The 15,435-nt window shown below is 45.2% G+C and overlaps 1 protein-coding gene across 4 annotated transcripts in view; it reads left to right on the top strand.

Moving 5' to 3' along the window:
- Window positions 1-15,435, top strand: part of PIEZO1 (piezo type mechanosensitive ion channel component 1 (Er blood group)) — a 173,349-nt gene that overhangs the window by 61,430 nt on the left and 96,484 nt on the right. For 3 of the 4 annotated variants that reach the window (XM_020989160.2, XM_078149384.1, XM_078149383.1), the window contains exon 2: window positions 12,995-13,090. The exons of the other annotated variant lie outside the window; for it this stretch is intronic. In XM_020989160.2, coding sequence (XP_020844819.1) covers window positions 12,995-13,090 — 96 coding nt within the window. The remainder of the gene's footprint in view (window positions 1-12,994; window positions 13,091-15,435) is intronic. 4 annotated transcript variants of the gene reach the window in all.

Here is a 15,435-nt window from a genome sequence, read left to right on the forward strand (position 1 = left end):
CCACACTGCTGGGTATGGCTTGGCCAGACTCAGCCTCAGACAGCATTATGGGATCATGGCATTGCACAGTTGGAAGGAGTCAGCCCTCCTTCCGAGCCAATCCCTGCTCTGAAATATAACCCTTTTGCACTGTTATTGAGTCCTCACAACAACATGTAAGCTTAGCTCAATAGGGTGAGAGATCCAGTCTGATATTTAGTACAGATTTTAATACTGTATAGCTCTGGCACATAGTAAGCACTTAATACATGCTTATCGGCTGCATGAGCTTTTATTAACTTCCTGATATATGCGCTGTGCAAGTTGTCAGCTATTCTCCCCATTTATCAGATGAAGAAACTGGCTCAAGAAAGTGAAGCAAGGGGCAGCTAGGCGGTTCAGTGGATAGAGCACTGGCTCTGCAGTCAGGAGGACCTGAGTTCAAATCTGGCCTCAGACGCATTAAAAACTCACTAGCTATGTGACTCTGGGCAAGTCACTTAACCCCAGTTGCCTCACTAAAAAAGGAAAAAAAAAGAAAGACAGTGAAGCAAGTTTCCCATGTCACACCTAGGAAGCATTAGAGCTGAACTCTGACCTTGGGCCTTCTGACTTCAAGTCTAATGTTTTTCCCTCTTTGTGCACAGCTATGCCACCTGGCTGAATTTACAATCCCCCTCCCCCCAGTGCCCACCCCCACATGTTGGGGGTGGGTTGTGGGTTGGGAGTGGTCAGGGTAGAATGTTTTACATCTGCATAGCTGATAAAGACAGTATATGGAAGCTTCCTCAGTGCAGAGAGGGAAGAAAGCTGATAGTCCAGGCCTGGTTGAAGAGTGAAAACAGAGAGAGAGGAAGAGAGACACAAATGGTTGATGGGCGTGCCTGTCCTGGTGCCTGTGTGCCCAAGAGGAAGAGCATCTCTCTCTCTCTCTCTCTCTCTCTCTCTCTCTCTCTCTCTCTCTCTCTCTCTCTCTCTCTCTCTCTCTCCCCCTTCTTGTTGCTGGCACAGGAAAAGGCATATTTTTTCCATGAGGTCACAGCTGGCCAGTGCTTGCTGCTCTGGGTAGGCAGGTGGACAGATCACAGCACCTGATATGGGCGTGCTCCTAATGTCTACTGGGTGGCCCAGGGACCCAACCCAGTTTCTGGTGAAGTGGGAGCTGAGCTTTTCAAGTGTTGGTGCTTCCCCCCTTCCCTGCTCCCAATCCCTTCTCCTGTAGTCCTTTCTCCGCACCAGGTGAGGAAACCTCATTCTAGAGCAGCGTTTCTTAAACTGTGGGTCGTGATCCCACACAACAGCAAAAGATTTCTGAACACACAGTGACCAAAAATTAAATAAAAATCAAAAGCGTAATGAATCCAAAGTGTTTTTGGCAGCTCTTGCCTGTGTTGCAACTTCACTGCAGCTTCGGCTCTGAACACAAAGCATGAGCACTTTGCACTGTGTATGGCCTCATGCCAATGAACGCTACAGAAACTTGAAAAGGCGTCATGAGTGGAAAAAGTTTGAGAGGCCCTGTAAGAGTATAATGTCCCTCATCACAGAATCATTGACTACCAGAGCAGGAAGGGATCTTAGGGCTAATCAAGTAAAGCTCTGCTCCATTTTATAGATGGGGAGACTGAGACCTTGAGAGGTCCAGTGACTCACATGAGGTCACAGAGCTTAGTAAGTGGCAAACTCAAGTCTTCTGATTTCAAGCCCCAAGGTCCTTTCCACAACACTATACTTATACTCTAATAATAATAGCTAATATTTCTATAATCACTATGTGCCAGGCACTATACTAAGCTCCTTACAATTATTATCTCATTTCATCCTCACAACAACCCTGGGAAGTAGGTGCTACTATTATTCTCATTTTATAGATGGGGAAACTGAGCCAGATAGAGGTTAAGTGACTTGCCTGGGGCCACATAGCTGGTAAGCTCTGAGGCCAAATTTGAACATTGTCTTCTTGATTCCAGGCCCCATCTTCCTTCAAGATCTGGCTTAAGCCTCACCTCCTTGGATTAACCTGCCCTGATTACCCCAGCTGGAAGCAATTCCTGTGTTCTCTGAGCTCTTAAAGCAGGGATGGTCTCCACCCCTTATTGGCCAGATACTAGACAATGTTGTTTTTCAGTCCTGTCCTACTCTTTGTGACCCCATTTGGGGTTTTCTTGGCAAAGATGCTGGAGTGGTTTGCCATTTCCTTCTCTTGCTCATTTTACAGATGTGGAAACTAAGGCAAACAGGGTTAAGTGACTTGATCAGGATAACATAGCTAGTAAATGTCTGAGACCAGATTTGAACTCAGGTTTTCCAGACTCCAGGCCTGGCATTCTAAACACGATGCTACCTATGACATCATCTCATCTGTAGGATTTAGAGCTCATTGAATCCTATTTCCTCGGGGCGGCTAGGTGGTACAGTGGATAGAGCACTGGCCCTGGATTCAGGAGGACCTGAGTTCAAATACAGCCTCAGACATATAACACTTACTAGCTGTGTGACCCTGGGCAAGTCACTTAACCCCATTGCCTAGCCAAAAAATAAGAATCCTACTTCCTCATCTTTAAAATGGGCCAGTTGGATTTGATGGGCTCAAGGGACCTTTGGGATGAGAGGGGTTAAGAGACTTGACCAAGGTCATGTAGGTAGTAAGCAGCAGAGAGGATTCAAAACTAGGTCCTCTGACTTCAAAGCAAACACTCTTTCTATCTCAAGAGGTAACATGAGTCCTTAGAGTCAGGTGGTCTTGGGTTCAAATCCTCCTTTGGATGCTTAAGAACTGTTTGATCTTTGGTAAGTCATTTCCTCTCTGAAAGGGGAGGATAATGATAGCACCCACCTCCCAGGGCTATTGGGAAGATCAAGTGTGATATAAGATGTATAAAACATTTTATAGACCTTAGACCTCAAAGCACTATATAAATAGTAACTATTATCACCATCATCATTATTACTTATCTTTTCTTCTCAATTAGACTGTAAGCTCCCTAAGGGCAAGAACCATATTTCATACTTCTCTGGATTTTTAATTTAAAAAAACAATTAATTAATAATGTTTAATATAGTATGGGGCTTGTGGAATCCTCATCTCTGAAATGAGGGAGGTCGATGAGGTAAATTCTAAAATCCCTTCTAGCCCTAAATCCTGTGGTTCAGTGATCTTAGATTTGAAATAGACCATACTGGTCATCTCTTCAACTCCATTCCCAATGAGTGAATCTCCTTTGCAAACTACCCATCTTTGCTTGGAGACCTCCAGTGCCAGGGAGTTTACTACTTCCCCGAGGCAGTCATTCTATTTTTGGACATTGCTGATGTGATCAAATCTTTCCTCATGTTAGGAGGTGTAGTGGAAAGAACCCTTGGCTTTAGAATCAGTACATCTAAAGTCCAATTTGGCTCTGCTCCTTATGAGCTATAGGCACATAGATAAGGAATTCTCCTTCTTTGGGTCCTAGATTCCTCATTTGTAAAATGAAGGTGTTGGACTGAGGTTTTTTTGCACCTCTAAAGTCTATGATCTTCTAAAATAACCCTCCTTCCCATTACTGTAACTTAATAAACATTCAGGAAGTACATGGCTGATTATTTTGATGGCCACTGTGATACATGGGAAAGACTACTGGATTCTGAAGCTGAGGACCTTAGTTTGAATCCTTGGCCAAGCCCCATCATGAACTCTCTGGGCCTCAGTTTCTTCATCTGTAAAATGAGGGGTTTGGATGAAATCATCTTTAGTTCTCTCTAGCTCTAAGTGATCCTATGACCTCAGGTTGCCCAGATAGCCCTCAGAGAGGTTCCCAAGGGAGGTGGTGTTAGCCACGGGTGGCTTAACAGGCCCCAATTGCCCTTCTTATCATAAACAAGCAGTAGGGAGTGAAGACACTTCCCCCAGGGGCCACCATTTCCTTGGGGGGAAGGGCTAACCCCAGTCCATAGGGGAGCTCTCCCTGCTGATCTGCTGGCTCTCCAAGGCTGCCCTCCATAAGTATTTTAATGGGATTTTACTGTGGAAAAATTGGAGGTGGGAGGTTTGACAGTGTAATTTGCTTTACTAATGTCTGTGTCTGCATACTCAGCCCCTCTGCTTTGGACACCCTCTGGGGCAGAGCTAGCAAAGCCAGATGATTTGGGTTGGACCTCCCCTAGCAATTGGATTCATCCTTTCTCTCTGGGGCCACCACCTGCAAGCACCAGAGTACCAGTTGGAGCCAAGGAGACCAGATGGATATTTGGGATGGCCACTTTCTAGTGAAAAGGGAACAGGTCCTGTCATTCAATACTTTGTCCCAGGCCAGCTAGAGGGAGCAAGGGGGAAAGTCCCTGGTGGACCTGCCAACTGTTCTCTCATGCCAGAGAAGGAGGCCCCAGAGACACATTGGCAGCCTCTGCTCTCCTACAAGTTGAAGTTGGCATACACAAAGTCCTCCCCTACCATTCTGGAGCCTCCAAAGCATTTCCCACACCCTTTCCTTTGCCCCGATTCCCTCTAGCTCCCTTAATCTCCAACTTCCTGGCTCTTGGCAGTTGGCAGAATCCCCGAGAGTCTTTCCCTTCTGCTCAGCCACTGGGCTGGTAGTAGATCTAGATGTCTGTCCTTTGGATTGTGGCTTCCAGCCCCTCCTGATCTCCCCCTGTTGAATTTCCAACCTCTGCTCCCTCTCTCTCCACCCTGCCCCCCATTAAGATCCAACAACAATACACCTCTCCCTTTCCACTGGGAACAGAGATAACAAAGCAGGGTTGGACAAGTTGGAAAGAGATGGGGGTTTCTGGGAAGATTTTCCATTGTACCAGGAAGGGGATTTCAAACAACCCTCATGAAGCCAGTTGAACTTGAGGTCTTTGAGGTCGGGTCAGGACCCTGCTGCCTGAGGTTGGTGGGGAGGAGGCTGGTGTGACAGAGCTCCTTGGTTCCCCATCTGCTCAATCCATACTCAGTCTCAGGGGATATTAGAGCTAAAAGGAACCTTACAGCATCAAATTTCACCTGCTTCATCTCATGCATAAGGTATCTGAAGCCCACAGAGGGAAACTTAATTGATCAAAGCACCCAAAAAGTAAGCCTTCAGTCCATGTCCTAGCCAATTGTAATTCATGTCTTTGTGGGAGGTGGAACCCTGGGCTACTGTAGATAAGGTTTCCAGTTGCTTGAAACAACCACAAACCACCCAGAATAACAGACCTCAGAAGCAAGGAGGCAGTTTCAGTTGGCTAAAACATTTTGCAGTTGGCTCAAAAAGTCATCTTCATAAGTATAAGATAGGTAAGTGTGGCTAGGCAGCAGTTCATCTGAAAAAGATCCAGGGGGTCTCAGTGGATGGCAAGCTCAGTAGGAGTCATTTATAAAAGAGAACTAATGCAATCTTCCGCTTCATTAGGGCAACACGGTGTTGGGACTAGAGAAGCCACCATTCCCCTGTTCTCTGTCATAGTCAGACCTCACCGTGGGGGTTTTGTGTTTATTTGCCACATTTTAGAAGGAATTTTGTGGAGATCATATGAAGGCAGGCACACTGGCCGAGGGAAGCCTTAGAGTACCGGACCTGGAATTAGGAAGACCTGAGTTCAAATCCAGCCTCAGACACTTATGAGCCATGTGACCCTGGGCAAGTCATTTCACCTCAGTTTGCCTCCATTTCCTCAACTGTAAAATGGGGATAATAATAGCCCCTACCTCCCAGATTTGTTGGGAAGATCCAATGAGATAATATTTGTGAAGCATTTAGCACAGTGCCTGGCACTGTATAAATGCTTATTCCTTCCCCCCCCCAAAGGGCTTTGAGATCTTGTCACATGAGAACTAGTTAAAGGAATTGGGGTATTTAACTTACATGAGAGGAAACTTGCTGGTGGGGTGGGACTTGGGAGCTGCCTTCAAGTGTTTATTACCTGTGTAACCAGGTTTGAAGTCATTCTGTTTGGCCCTAGCAGGTAGACCTAGAAGCTATGGACAGAAACAGCAGAGAGACAAATTCCAGCTCTTTTGTGTAAGGAAAACCTGCCCAACATTTAGCGCTCTCTTCTGATGAACGAGTTGCTCTGGGAGATAATGAGCTCTGACTCACTGGAAGTCTTCAAGCTAAGGCTTGACACTGGCCCAGTATGTTGTAAGGGAGATTTCTGTGCAGGTGTGGGCTGGACCAGTTGCCTCTGAGGTCCTATCCAACCCTGAGGGTCTGTTTGTTGAATTCTGACCAAGTGAGAGGCAGTGTGGTATAGTGGTTAGAGTGCAGGACTGTCACCAGAGCACTTGCCTCGTTACTATCTATATGACTTTGGACAAGAGACTTACTCTCCTGTCCCCCTTAGGCCTCAGTTTCCTCACCTGTAAAATGAAGGAAGTGAGGTAGGTGATGTCTAAGATTCTTTCCAGTTCTGGATCCTATGAATCTAATTACTGCCACTTGGACAGGCACTTTGGGAAGCACAGCCCTGCCCTTAGACAGCTTCTGGGCAGGTCGAGGAGACAAGACATAAAGACTTGGAGCTATATGAAGGGAAAAAAGAGGATATAATTGGATGCTATCAAGTAATGCCTAGACATTAAATTCTAACAGGGATTCAGAAGAAGGGGAGGTCACATGGATTGTACTGGTTAAGAAAGACTTCCTTAAGGAGCCTTGGCTTGAGCTAAGCTTCGGAGGATAGGTGGGTAGGGTTCAAACAGAGAGTAGTTCAAGGGTTTAAACTGCTATAAGGCAGCTGCCTTATAGGTGGCACAGTGGGTAGAGAGCTCAGCCTGGAGTCAGGAAGACCCGAATTCAAATCAACCCCAGACACTTATTTGCCTGTTTGCCTCAGTTTCCTCATCTGTGAAAATGAGCTGGAGAAGGACATGGCAAACCACTCTAGTATCTTTGCCAAGAAAACCCTAAAAAGGGTCACAAAGAATTGGACACGATTGAAAAGACTGAACAACAGAAGTTCAAAGGGGTTAACCAACTCCTTGGATAGATTTCATGGGGTCTGTGAACTTGGATGAGAAAAATGACAATTTTTCTTTGTAATCCTATGTGTTTTATTTCACACATTTAAAAGACATTTTTTCTGAGAAGGGGTCCACGGGCTTGTCTAGACCACCAAAGGGCCCCTAGAGGAGGTGGAAGGACATTCTAGGCACGACCAAAGAAAGGAGAATGAGCATTATGGCACCAACACGGGTCAGTGTAGGGTTTAGAACTGGAAGAAACCTTAGAGTTCCTATCTCCATATTTTACAGATAAGGAAACTGAGGCCCAAAGAGGAGTGATTTGTCCATGGTCACATAGAGAGGAAGTAGCAAAACTGGGATTTAATGAGGTTTCCTAACTCCAAATCTTTCTTTTACATCAGATACTGGAGGCATCTCTACCCCTGTAGTGTTGCTGGATAACAGAGTAACCTTCAGAGAGTAGATTGGGGTGAGGCCTCATTGTGCAGAGCCTAGCAGAACTTTGGATTTAATGTGATGAGTAACAGGGAGCCCATCCCACTGGGCTAACAGTTCTTGAATAAAGAAAGTTAGGGATGTCACAAAAGCAGTGGTTTTAGGTTTGTCGTAAGATTTAGAAGATTTGGAAAGTACGTCATGGAATCCATTTTACAGATGAGAAAACTGAGGCCAAGAGAGAAGTGACTTTCCCAGAGTTACAAAGATTGGGCCCTAGATTGAGTGCTCTCTTCACTATACCATGTTGTGATAGGTAGATGAAGTCAGGGAAGACAGGCAGGAAGTGTGGTAAAAGGCAAACTGTAAACAAAAATGGCATGTAACAAACAATGAAGAGGTAGGTCAATAAAGACCAGGAAAAGAAGCCAAGAACATAGCGATCATTATTCAAGAGAAGAAAAGAAGGGTTAGGTCTTAGCGCCTCGGACTTCACTTCTCAGAGTTGGCACGCTCAAGGCAGCTGGTGAGTTTAGGGCAAAACTGGATGTTACCTCCCTTTTTTGTGGGCTGTATTTCCCCCAGGCTCAGGAACTCTCTGGGTCACCCTCTGGGGCTCCTTGTCAGAGCAACCCTGTGCTTAGAGAGACCAATAGTGGAAGGAGAAGCCCCAGAAAGGTTTCTTCTCTGCTCCTCATAGCCCATTGTTTCTGGAAACAAGGTCCACAGAGGCTTTTAAATAACCTCTTCCCTCGTTATCTCTTTAATACCACCTTCCCCAGCTTCCTGCTCTCCTGTGCCCTGCCTTACCTCCCCACCTAAATACTCATTTCAGATTCTGCCCAAGTAGACTCAGGCAGCTGGTATGAGGTAGAGAAAAATGGTCTGCCTGGGAAAGGAGGGGTTCAAGGCTTTCCCCGTTGCAGTCCCCATAAGAGGTTTAACTAAATTATCCAAGGACCACCTTCTTGACCCAGCCCATCCAAACACAATTTGTCCCTCATGGTAAAGTTTTGGGCATATTGTATCCACTCTGGGGCAAAGTGAACAGGCCAAGGAGAAGGGGTGAAGAGGAAAGGCTGATATCCAGAGACCTTCAAGCATGGCATTGTCTTTTTAAAAAGGTATAAATTTAGTAACCACCAGTAAACAGAAATGTTCAAATGCATAAGCACGAATTTTTGAAAAATTACTATACCTGAAACTGCACATTTCTGTTTTGTGTAACTTCTTGTTTTGGGGTTCTCTTTCCTTCCCTCTGCATCACAGTGTCTTTCTTTTTTGTCTTCATATCTGTCATGTCTGATGGTGCAGCAATATTCCACCATTCTTATATACCAACTTTAACTTATTTTTTTTTCTTTTGGAGGCAATTGAGGTTAAATGACTTGACCAGGGTCATACCTAATAAGTATCTGAGGCTGGATTTGAACTCAGGGCCTCCTGACTTCAGGGCCAGTGCTCTATCCACTGTGCCACCTAGCTGCCCCTCCAATTTTAATTTTTCAAAGCTATTCCCCAAATATTGGACATGTGGGTTGTTTCCAGTTTGTTGTTATTATGATTAATGCTACCAGAATATTTTTTATGCACCTGGGTCTTTTGTTCTTACCAATAAATGTCCTTGAGGTATATGGTTGTAGGATCACTGATCCAAAGGGCAGGAACCCAGAGTTTCAGAGCTCTTATTATGTACTGTCACATTGCTTTCCAAAAAGATTGTGTGGATTCTGATCTCTCCCAGCAGTTTTGACTGTGTCTAGTACTGCCTTTGACAGATAATTCTCTCTGGAGGGAAGAACACTGAATTTAAGACTCAAAGGACCTCATTTGCTATATTGGCTGTCATTAACTAGCCCGTATGGTAGCTATGTGTGCAGACCTCTATAATTTTTAAAGCAGTTTTATTTATGGTCATACTAACAGTGACCTGATGATGTAGGCAGAGCAGTATGACTGTCTTTGTTCCATGAGGAAGAAATTGCATCCTAGATGGGTTAGATGTACCAGATCACCTGACTACTTAGTGGTAAAACTGGTACCCAGCTGAAAGCTTGTGGACTCCTAGTCCAAGACCTTTCTCTCACACTATGTCAAAGACCTTGCCACCACAACAATTAAGCCTCCGACCCTCTTTATTTCTTTTACCACTGGGGTACCCAGAGTGGGCAGGTGTCCACCAGAGACTATTACAGAAGGCCTGTCTGTGGGCTGGCCCATTGTAAACTCAGTCGGTATTTCCAGGGTGGTTAACTCTTCTCAGAGATTCTGTGGATGCTATGCTGGCACTGTGGTTCAGAGGGAGGGGCAGGCAGACCTGGAAAGCTGGGAGAAAACAGAATTGGAGAAATCTTTTTGCGGTAAATGCATTTTCCTCTCCCTTGTGGGTCAAATTGAATTGATTTTTAAAAATGCATAATTATTGAAAATCTTATTTTCTGGAAGATCAGATTTTTTAAAAAAGAGTTGAACATTTCTTTACATTTGGGAGGGGGAGAGCACAGGGGAGAGGGTCTTCTGGGGATTTTATGGGAATAGGTCTGGGAGAGAAGGGGTGGGCTTGGAGGGTAGGCTTCCCAAAGCCCTGGAGAATTGGAAAAGAATTCCCAAATTTTAGAGATAGAATAGACCTCAACAGCCATCTAATCTAAGCCATGCTAATTAGCATTAGCTGCTAATGCCTTTCCATTTTAGGTTACCTCTATCTGCTCTGTATAGATCTAGTATCTATGCATCAGAATGGGAGCTCAGAGAATCTAGGCTGTGGCTTGAGTGATTTTTTGTTTGTTTCTGCCTTTGTTTCTTCTGTTGTACTTAGCATGGCACCTGGCATACCATCAGTGCTAAATAAAGAAATGCCTGTTGACACCCCATACTGCCATCTCCCGGGACACACATCTGAGTGGGAAGGCTTACTTCTCAACACTAAGTCCAAGGCTCATCCCCTCCCAGAAACCCTCTTAGATCCAACTGCCTCTACTCTAGCAGTCCACACTAGCATTAAAGCAGTGGCTGGCCTGACCTTGGGTCAATTACTTAATCCAGGGGTGGGGAACGTTAGGATCTGCTCTTTGAAGTTTAGATTCAGTCAGAGGGCCACGCTTGGGGACCTAGAGGGACAGATGTAGCCTCAAGGCTGAAGATCCTCCTCCCCAGACTTAATCTCTGGGCCAAGGTTTCCCTAACAGTAAAGTCCAGATAATAATACTTGTTCTTATCTACCTCCCAGCATTCTAGTCCAGGACCCCTCCTCCAGTAAAATGTCAAGGAGAGTTGTCACTGTGCTGTTATCTCATGCCCCAGACTTTTTGGTGGCCTCCTACCTGGGGGCTTTGGTGAAGGTGTTAGAGAGCCAAGTGAATTCTTCCCCCAATTTCACCTCTTCACAATGCCTCCAGATTTCCTAAATTTCTTATTGGGGAGAGAGACCCAGAAAGCCTCAGCTGCTCACACTCTGAATTTGGGGGTGGGGAGAGGGAGAAATATCAAGGAAGAGGAAGTGACCTCAGCCAGGTTGTCTTCAGCGCCGTCTCTTGACTTGCTCCTGATGAGCCCTGCTATTGCCATGGGACTGGGCTGAGTGCAATCTGTTGGTGAAGATGCCTTTCTAGGCCAGGGAGTGGGAGGTGAGGGTGATCAAGGGATAATAGGCCTGTCGGGCCATTGGCCTATGAGTCAATAGAAGGTGTCTGACATCCATCTTTGTTCTATGAACAAGTGGTGTCCAACTCACATAGAAATGGTCCATTTAACATAAATAAAGATCATATTGACTTAGAAAACAACAAATTAACATTATCTATGTTGTATCACATGTTTATTTCATAAAATATTTCCCAATTACATTTTAATCTGGTTGGAGGAGGGACTGTTGTGTGCTGTGTGTTTAACACCTCTGGTCTAGAAGATTTCTGATATTACTTCCAACTTTTATTCTTATTTTTTAAAAATTCTATTTTATTTTGTTTTCAGGTCTGTACTACTGCCCCTCCCTTCTTACAAACAGAAATATTACAAACATGTATAGTCAAGCAAAACAAATCCCGCCATTGGCCATGTCCAAATAGTATATGTGTGTGTGTGTGTGTGTGTGTGTGTGTGTGTGCCTCAGTCTGCCTTCTGATGCCATTATCTCTCTATCAGGAGGTAGGCAGCATGCTTCATCATGAGTCCTCTGAATTGTGGTGGGTCGTTGTGCTAATCAGAACTTTTTAAGTCTTTCAGAGTTCTGACTTTTACTCTATGATACAGATGGAAAAAATAAGAAAGCTTTGTTTTGCTCTCTGTAAAAAATGTTCATTATAGTTACTAGCAGAATTGATGCCAGAAATGTTTCCATATTTATAAAACTTTCAATATAATAAATTTTGTCCAAGAAAAACTATAAAAATCATATGCTTATATGAAGAGATGGATTCTGTGACTTCAGTAGAATACAGCACTTCGTGGGTTAGTGGATAAAGTGTTGGCCTTGGCTTCATGGATCCCCGGGTTTGAAACCTGCCTTAGACATTTACTAGCTGTGAAGCTCTGGGCAAGTCACTTAACTTCTAACATTCTCTGTTTCCTCTTCTGTAAAATGGGGATAATAATAGGACCTCCCTCACAGGGTTGTTTGAAGATCAAATGATGAGATATTTATAAAGTGCTCTGCAAATGTTAGCTATTATTATATCGATTAGCTGTTATATTAGGCAACTAGGTGGCACGGTAGATAGAATGGTAGATTTGGAGTCAAGAAGACTTGAGTTCAAATCCCACCTTGGACGTCCTAGCTGTGTGACCTTGCCACTTAATCGCTGCCTGCCTCGGTTTCTTCATATGTAAAATGGGGATCATAATAGCATCTAACTCCTTCCCAGGTTGTTGTAAAGAAAAAATGAGATAATATTTGCAAAGCATGTTGAGAACCTTAAAGTGATATATAAGTGCTAGCTACCTTAATGTGATTAAAATTGTTTTAAAATTCAAATCAACAGCTAAAATCATATGAGGCTTTCTAAGAATGCATGTCCTTCCCTGCCCCCCTTGCCCCCCTTCCCCAGTACAATGTAAGTTCCTTAAGGGAAGAGACTGTTACATTTCTATCCCCAACAATGAGCATGTGATGCCATGAGTTGAATGTTGAATAAAATTGTTAAATTCAATAATTATTTTATTTTCAGGTTTGAATTCTCTCTCTCCCACCTCTGTCATTCCCTCCCTCCCCATTGAGAAAGCAAGAAAAACTCAACCAATACAAACGCATCTAGCCAAACAAAACAAATTCCCTCATTGGCCTTTTCCAAATTGTAGGTGTTATCAAATAATAAAGCAATGTTTAATACTTTTTCCATCGATATTATAGAGCAAGAGTTGGACCTTTGAAAGGCTGAAGATCCACACAGCAACCCATCCTAAAGGAGATCTGTCCAAGTTCACCATCACTTATTGAGGGTGGTTTTAGAAATGCAAATTCAAACAACTTTTAAAAAGCAAAAACAATGAAGGGAGAACACGTTTCTATTTGCAGATTTTAAAGCTCACCTTGCCCCACCCCCACCCCTTTTCTCCTGGAGGGGACTGAGGCTGACCAGAGCCTGGCCAGGCTCCTGACCTGCTCTTCCTCGGTGCCCAGACCTAATCTGCTCTTTCTCTTTCCTTCCTCAGCCTGCCTGTTCCGGGTCAATGGTCTGTCATTCATTTATCTACTTTTCCTGCTGCTCTTACCCTGGTTCCTGGGGCCCACCAAACACAGCATCAGAGGTGAGGAAAGAGCTGAACCTCCATTTGGTTTGGTTGGGAAGCAGCTGGTTGGGAATGGGGGAAGGGGGATGTTTGGCATTCCTCCACCCAAGTGCTCAGGGCTCAGGGCTCCCCCAGAATGTCACATGCCCTCCTCTGCTTCTAGAAGCTTGATGGTACCGATGGACTACAGGCTCCATGAACTCTGCTCACAGGAAAGAAAAGGCAGTAGGTTATTCCTGGTGACCATTTCCCCCCCATGAAACAGTCATCTTGGGGAAATTGAGGAGGGAGAGTGCATTTTTAGCTGAGAGAATCAAGGAAAGCTTCTCAGAGGAGATGACACCTGGGATGAACCTTAAAGGGAGATAAATATTCTGAGAAGTGAGGAGAGTGCCCTTCAGGAAGGGGGCATGGCCTACAAGTGAAGCCCAGGGCAGAAGTTCTGTGCTGAAGCCACTGGCCAAGGCTGAGCTAAGCACACCAGCTTGCCAGAGAGGGTCACTTGCCAGTGGCCTCCTTTCTAGGTCTTCAGGATGTTCCAGGGAACATTTAGAACACAGTTCTGCCCTCCAGCTAGGGAAAAGACATGAGGTAGATGCCAAATGAGGTTCCTGGACCAAGCTCATCATCCCTGATGCTAATGAACTAACCCAGTGGGTCTCCTGTCCAACTGCATGGAATGAAGACATTTTGTCAGGGCCATGTAGGATTCATGGAGGAGGAGCATGTGTTAAGGTGAAGGTCAATAGCTGGGCAGCCCCTAAGGGATGAGCATGAAACAGATAAAGAAGATGGAGGATTGTGTAGGGGAGGATTTACGGAGAGACATGGTCAATGGTGAGAAGGCATGGCTGGGTTGTGATGTGAATTGGGTGCAGGGGTTGGAGTCAGGAAGATCTGAGTTCAAATCCAGCCTCAGGCACTTGCTGTGTGACCCTGAGCAAGTCAACTTTGGTCTGCCTCAGTTACCTGAACTGTAAAACAAGGCTAATAATAGCCCCTCCCTCCCAGGGTTGTTATGAGGATCAAATGAGATAATATTTGTAAAAATGTCTCGCACTAATACTCACTTGATAAATGCTTGCTTCCATCCTTCCTTCCCCCATCCCTACCACCTCCCCTCTCCCGCCCCACTCCGACTAATGAAATCACTGACCTCTTCAAGTATTGAGGGATATGAACAAGGATTTCTGTGAGTTTCAAGGAGGAAGAGAACCAGAGACAGATGGAGGAGTCAGTGGTCAGACCACAACTGGAGTACTGGGTCCAGGTCTGAGTGGCTCATTTTAGAGGATATTGATAAGCTGGGAGGACAGCCAGTTATGGGTGACCAAAATTGAGATAAGGGCCCTTGTGGATTGAGTGAAGCATCCGCAACTGTGCAACATGAAGAAGAGGCTTACAGGGGTGGCTGAGATGTCTTCAGGTGTTCAGAAGGCTGTCGCATGGATGAGTCTTTTTATTCGTCTTGGCCCTGGAGAGCAGAAGTGGGAGTGATGAGTGGACATTGTAAGGAAGCACATTGATGTTGGATGGGAAATGGGGACAGCTGAGCACAGTGGAAAGAAGAGGCTAGATTTGGAGTCAGAGAAGCTGGCTTTGAATCCTGGCCCTATCACTTTCTCTGTTTCCTAATTTCTAAAATAAGAGAACTGGATTCCATGGCCTTGGAGGTGCCTTCCAATTCCAAACGCATGATACTAGTAAGAGTAATTACAACTCACATCGATTCTACTACCTCAAGATTTACAATAGCTCTGGGCAAGTATTAGTGCCCTCAGCGACTCACCTGTGCTTGCATAGCTTGTAAGTGTCAGAGCTGAAATTTGAACCCAGGCCTCTCATGCTGTCCCCATCCCCCCACAGCTGCCTCTCAGAAATGGGACTTGAGGCGGAATTTGGAAAGGCAATGAGAATGGGGATGGCCTGAAAGTTGCCAAGTATGTGGAGAGGATGGTGAACAGACCTATCTCTGAACAGAGGGCTGTGATGCTGGTAGCATCTGGGTGGGGAGAAGAGCAGATTCCTTCCCACCCCCTTAAAGAATAGAAAGAAATCTACCCGCTGGGGCAGCTATCCTGCTTCAGCCACTCTAGTTAGAGCCTGCCAGCCTAATTCTGCTCCCCACCTCCAGCTGTGCAAGGAGCGCTGGCATTGCCTATGGGCACGATGGGGGACTGCAGCTGGTCCAAGCTGGGCAATTTTGCCTTTTCCTCCCGAGGAGCAATTCTCTCTTTTCCCAGCCCCCTCTCCAAGTAGCATGATCACCCTGAAATTTGATTAGCTCCCCAAGGTTGCCTCTGCCTGTAACTAACAGATCCCCAACTGGGAGGGCTACTTACAGGCCCCCCTGCTAAAAGCTC

This window comes from Phascolarctos cinereus, unplaced genomic scaffold (genome assembly GCF_003287225.1).
Source record: "Phascolarctos cinereus isolate Bilbo 61053 unplaced genomic scaffold, phaCin_HiC Scaffold_2;HRSCAF=192, whole genome shotgun sequence".
NCBI lineage: Eukaryota > Metazoa > Chordata > Mammalia > Diprotodontia > Phascolarctidae > Phascolarctos > Phascolarctos cinereus.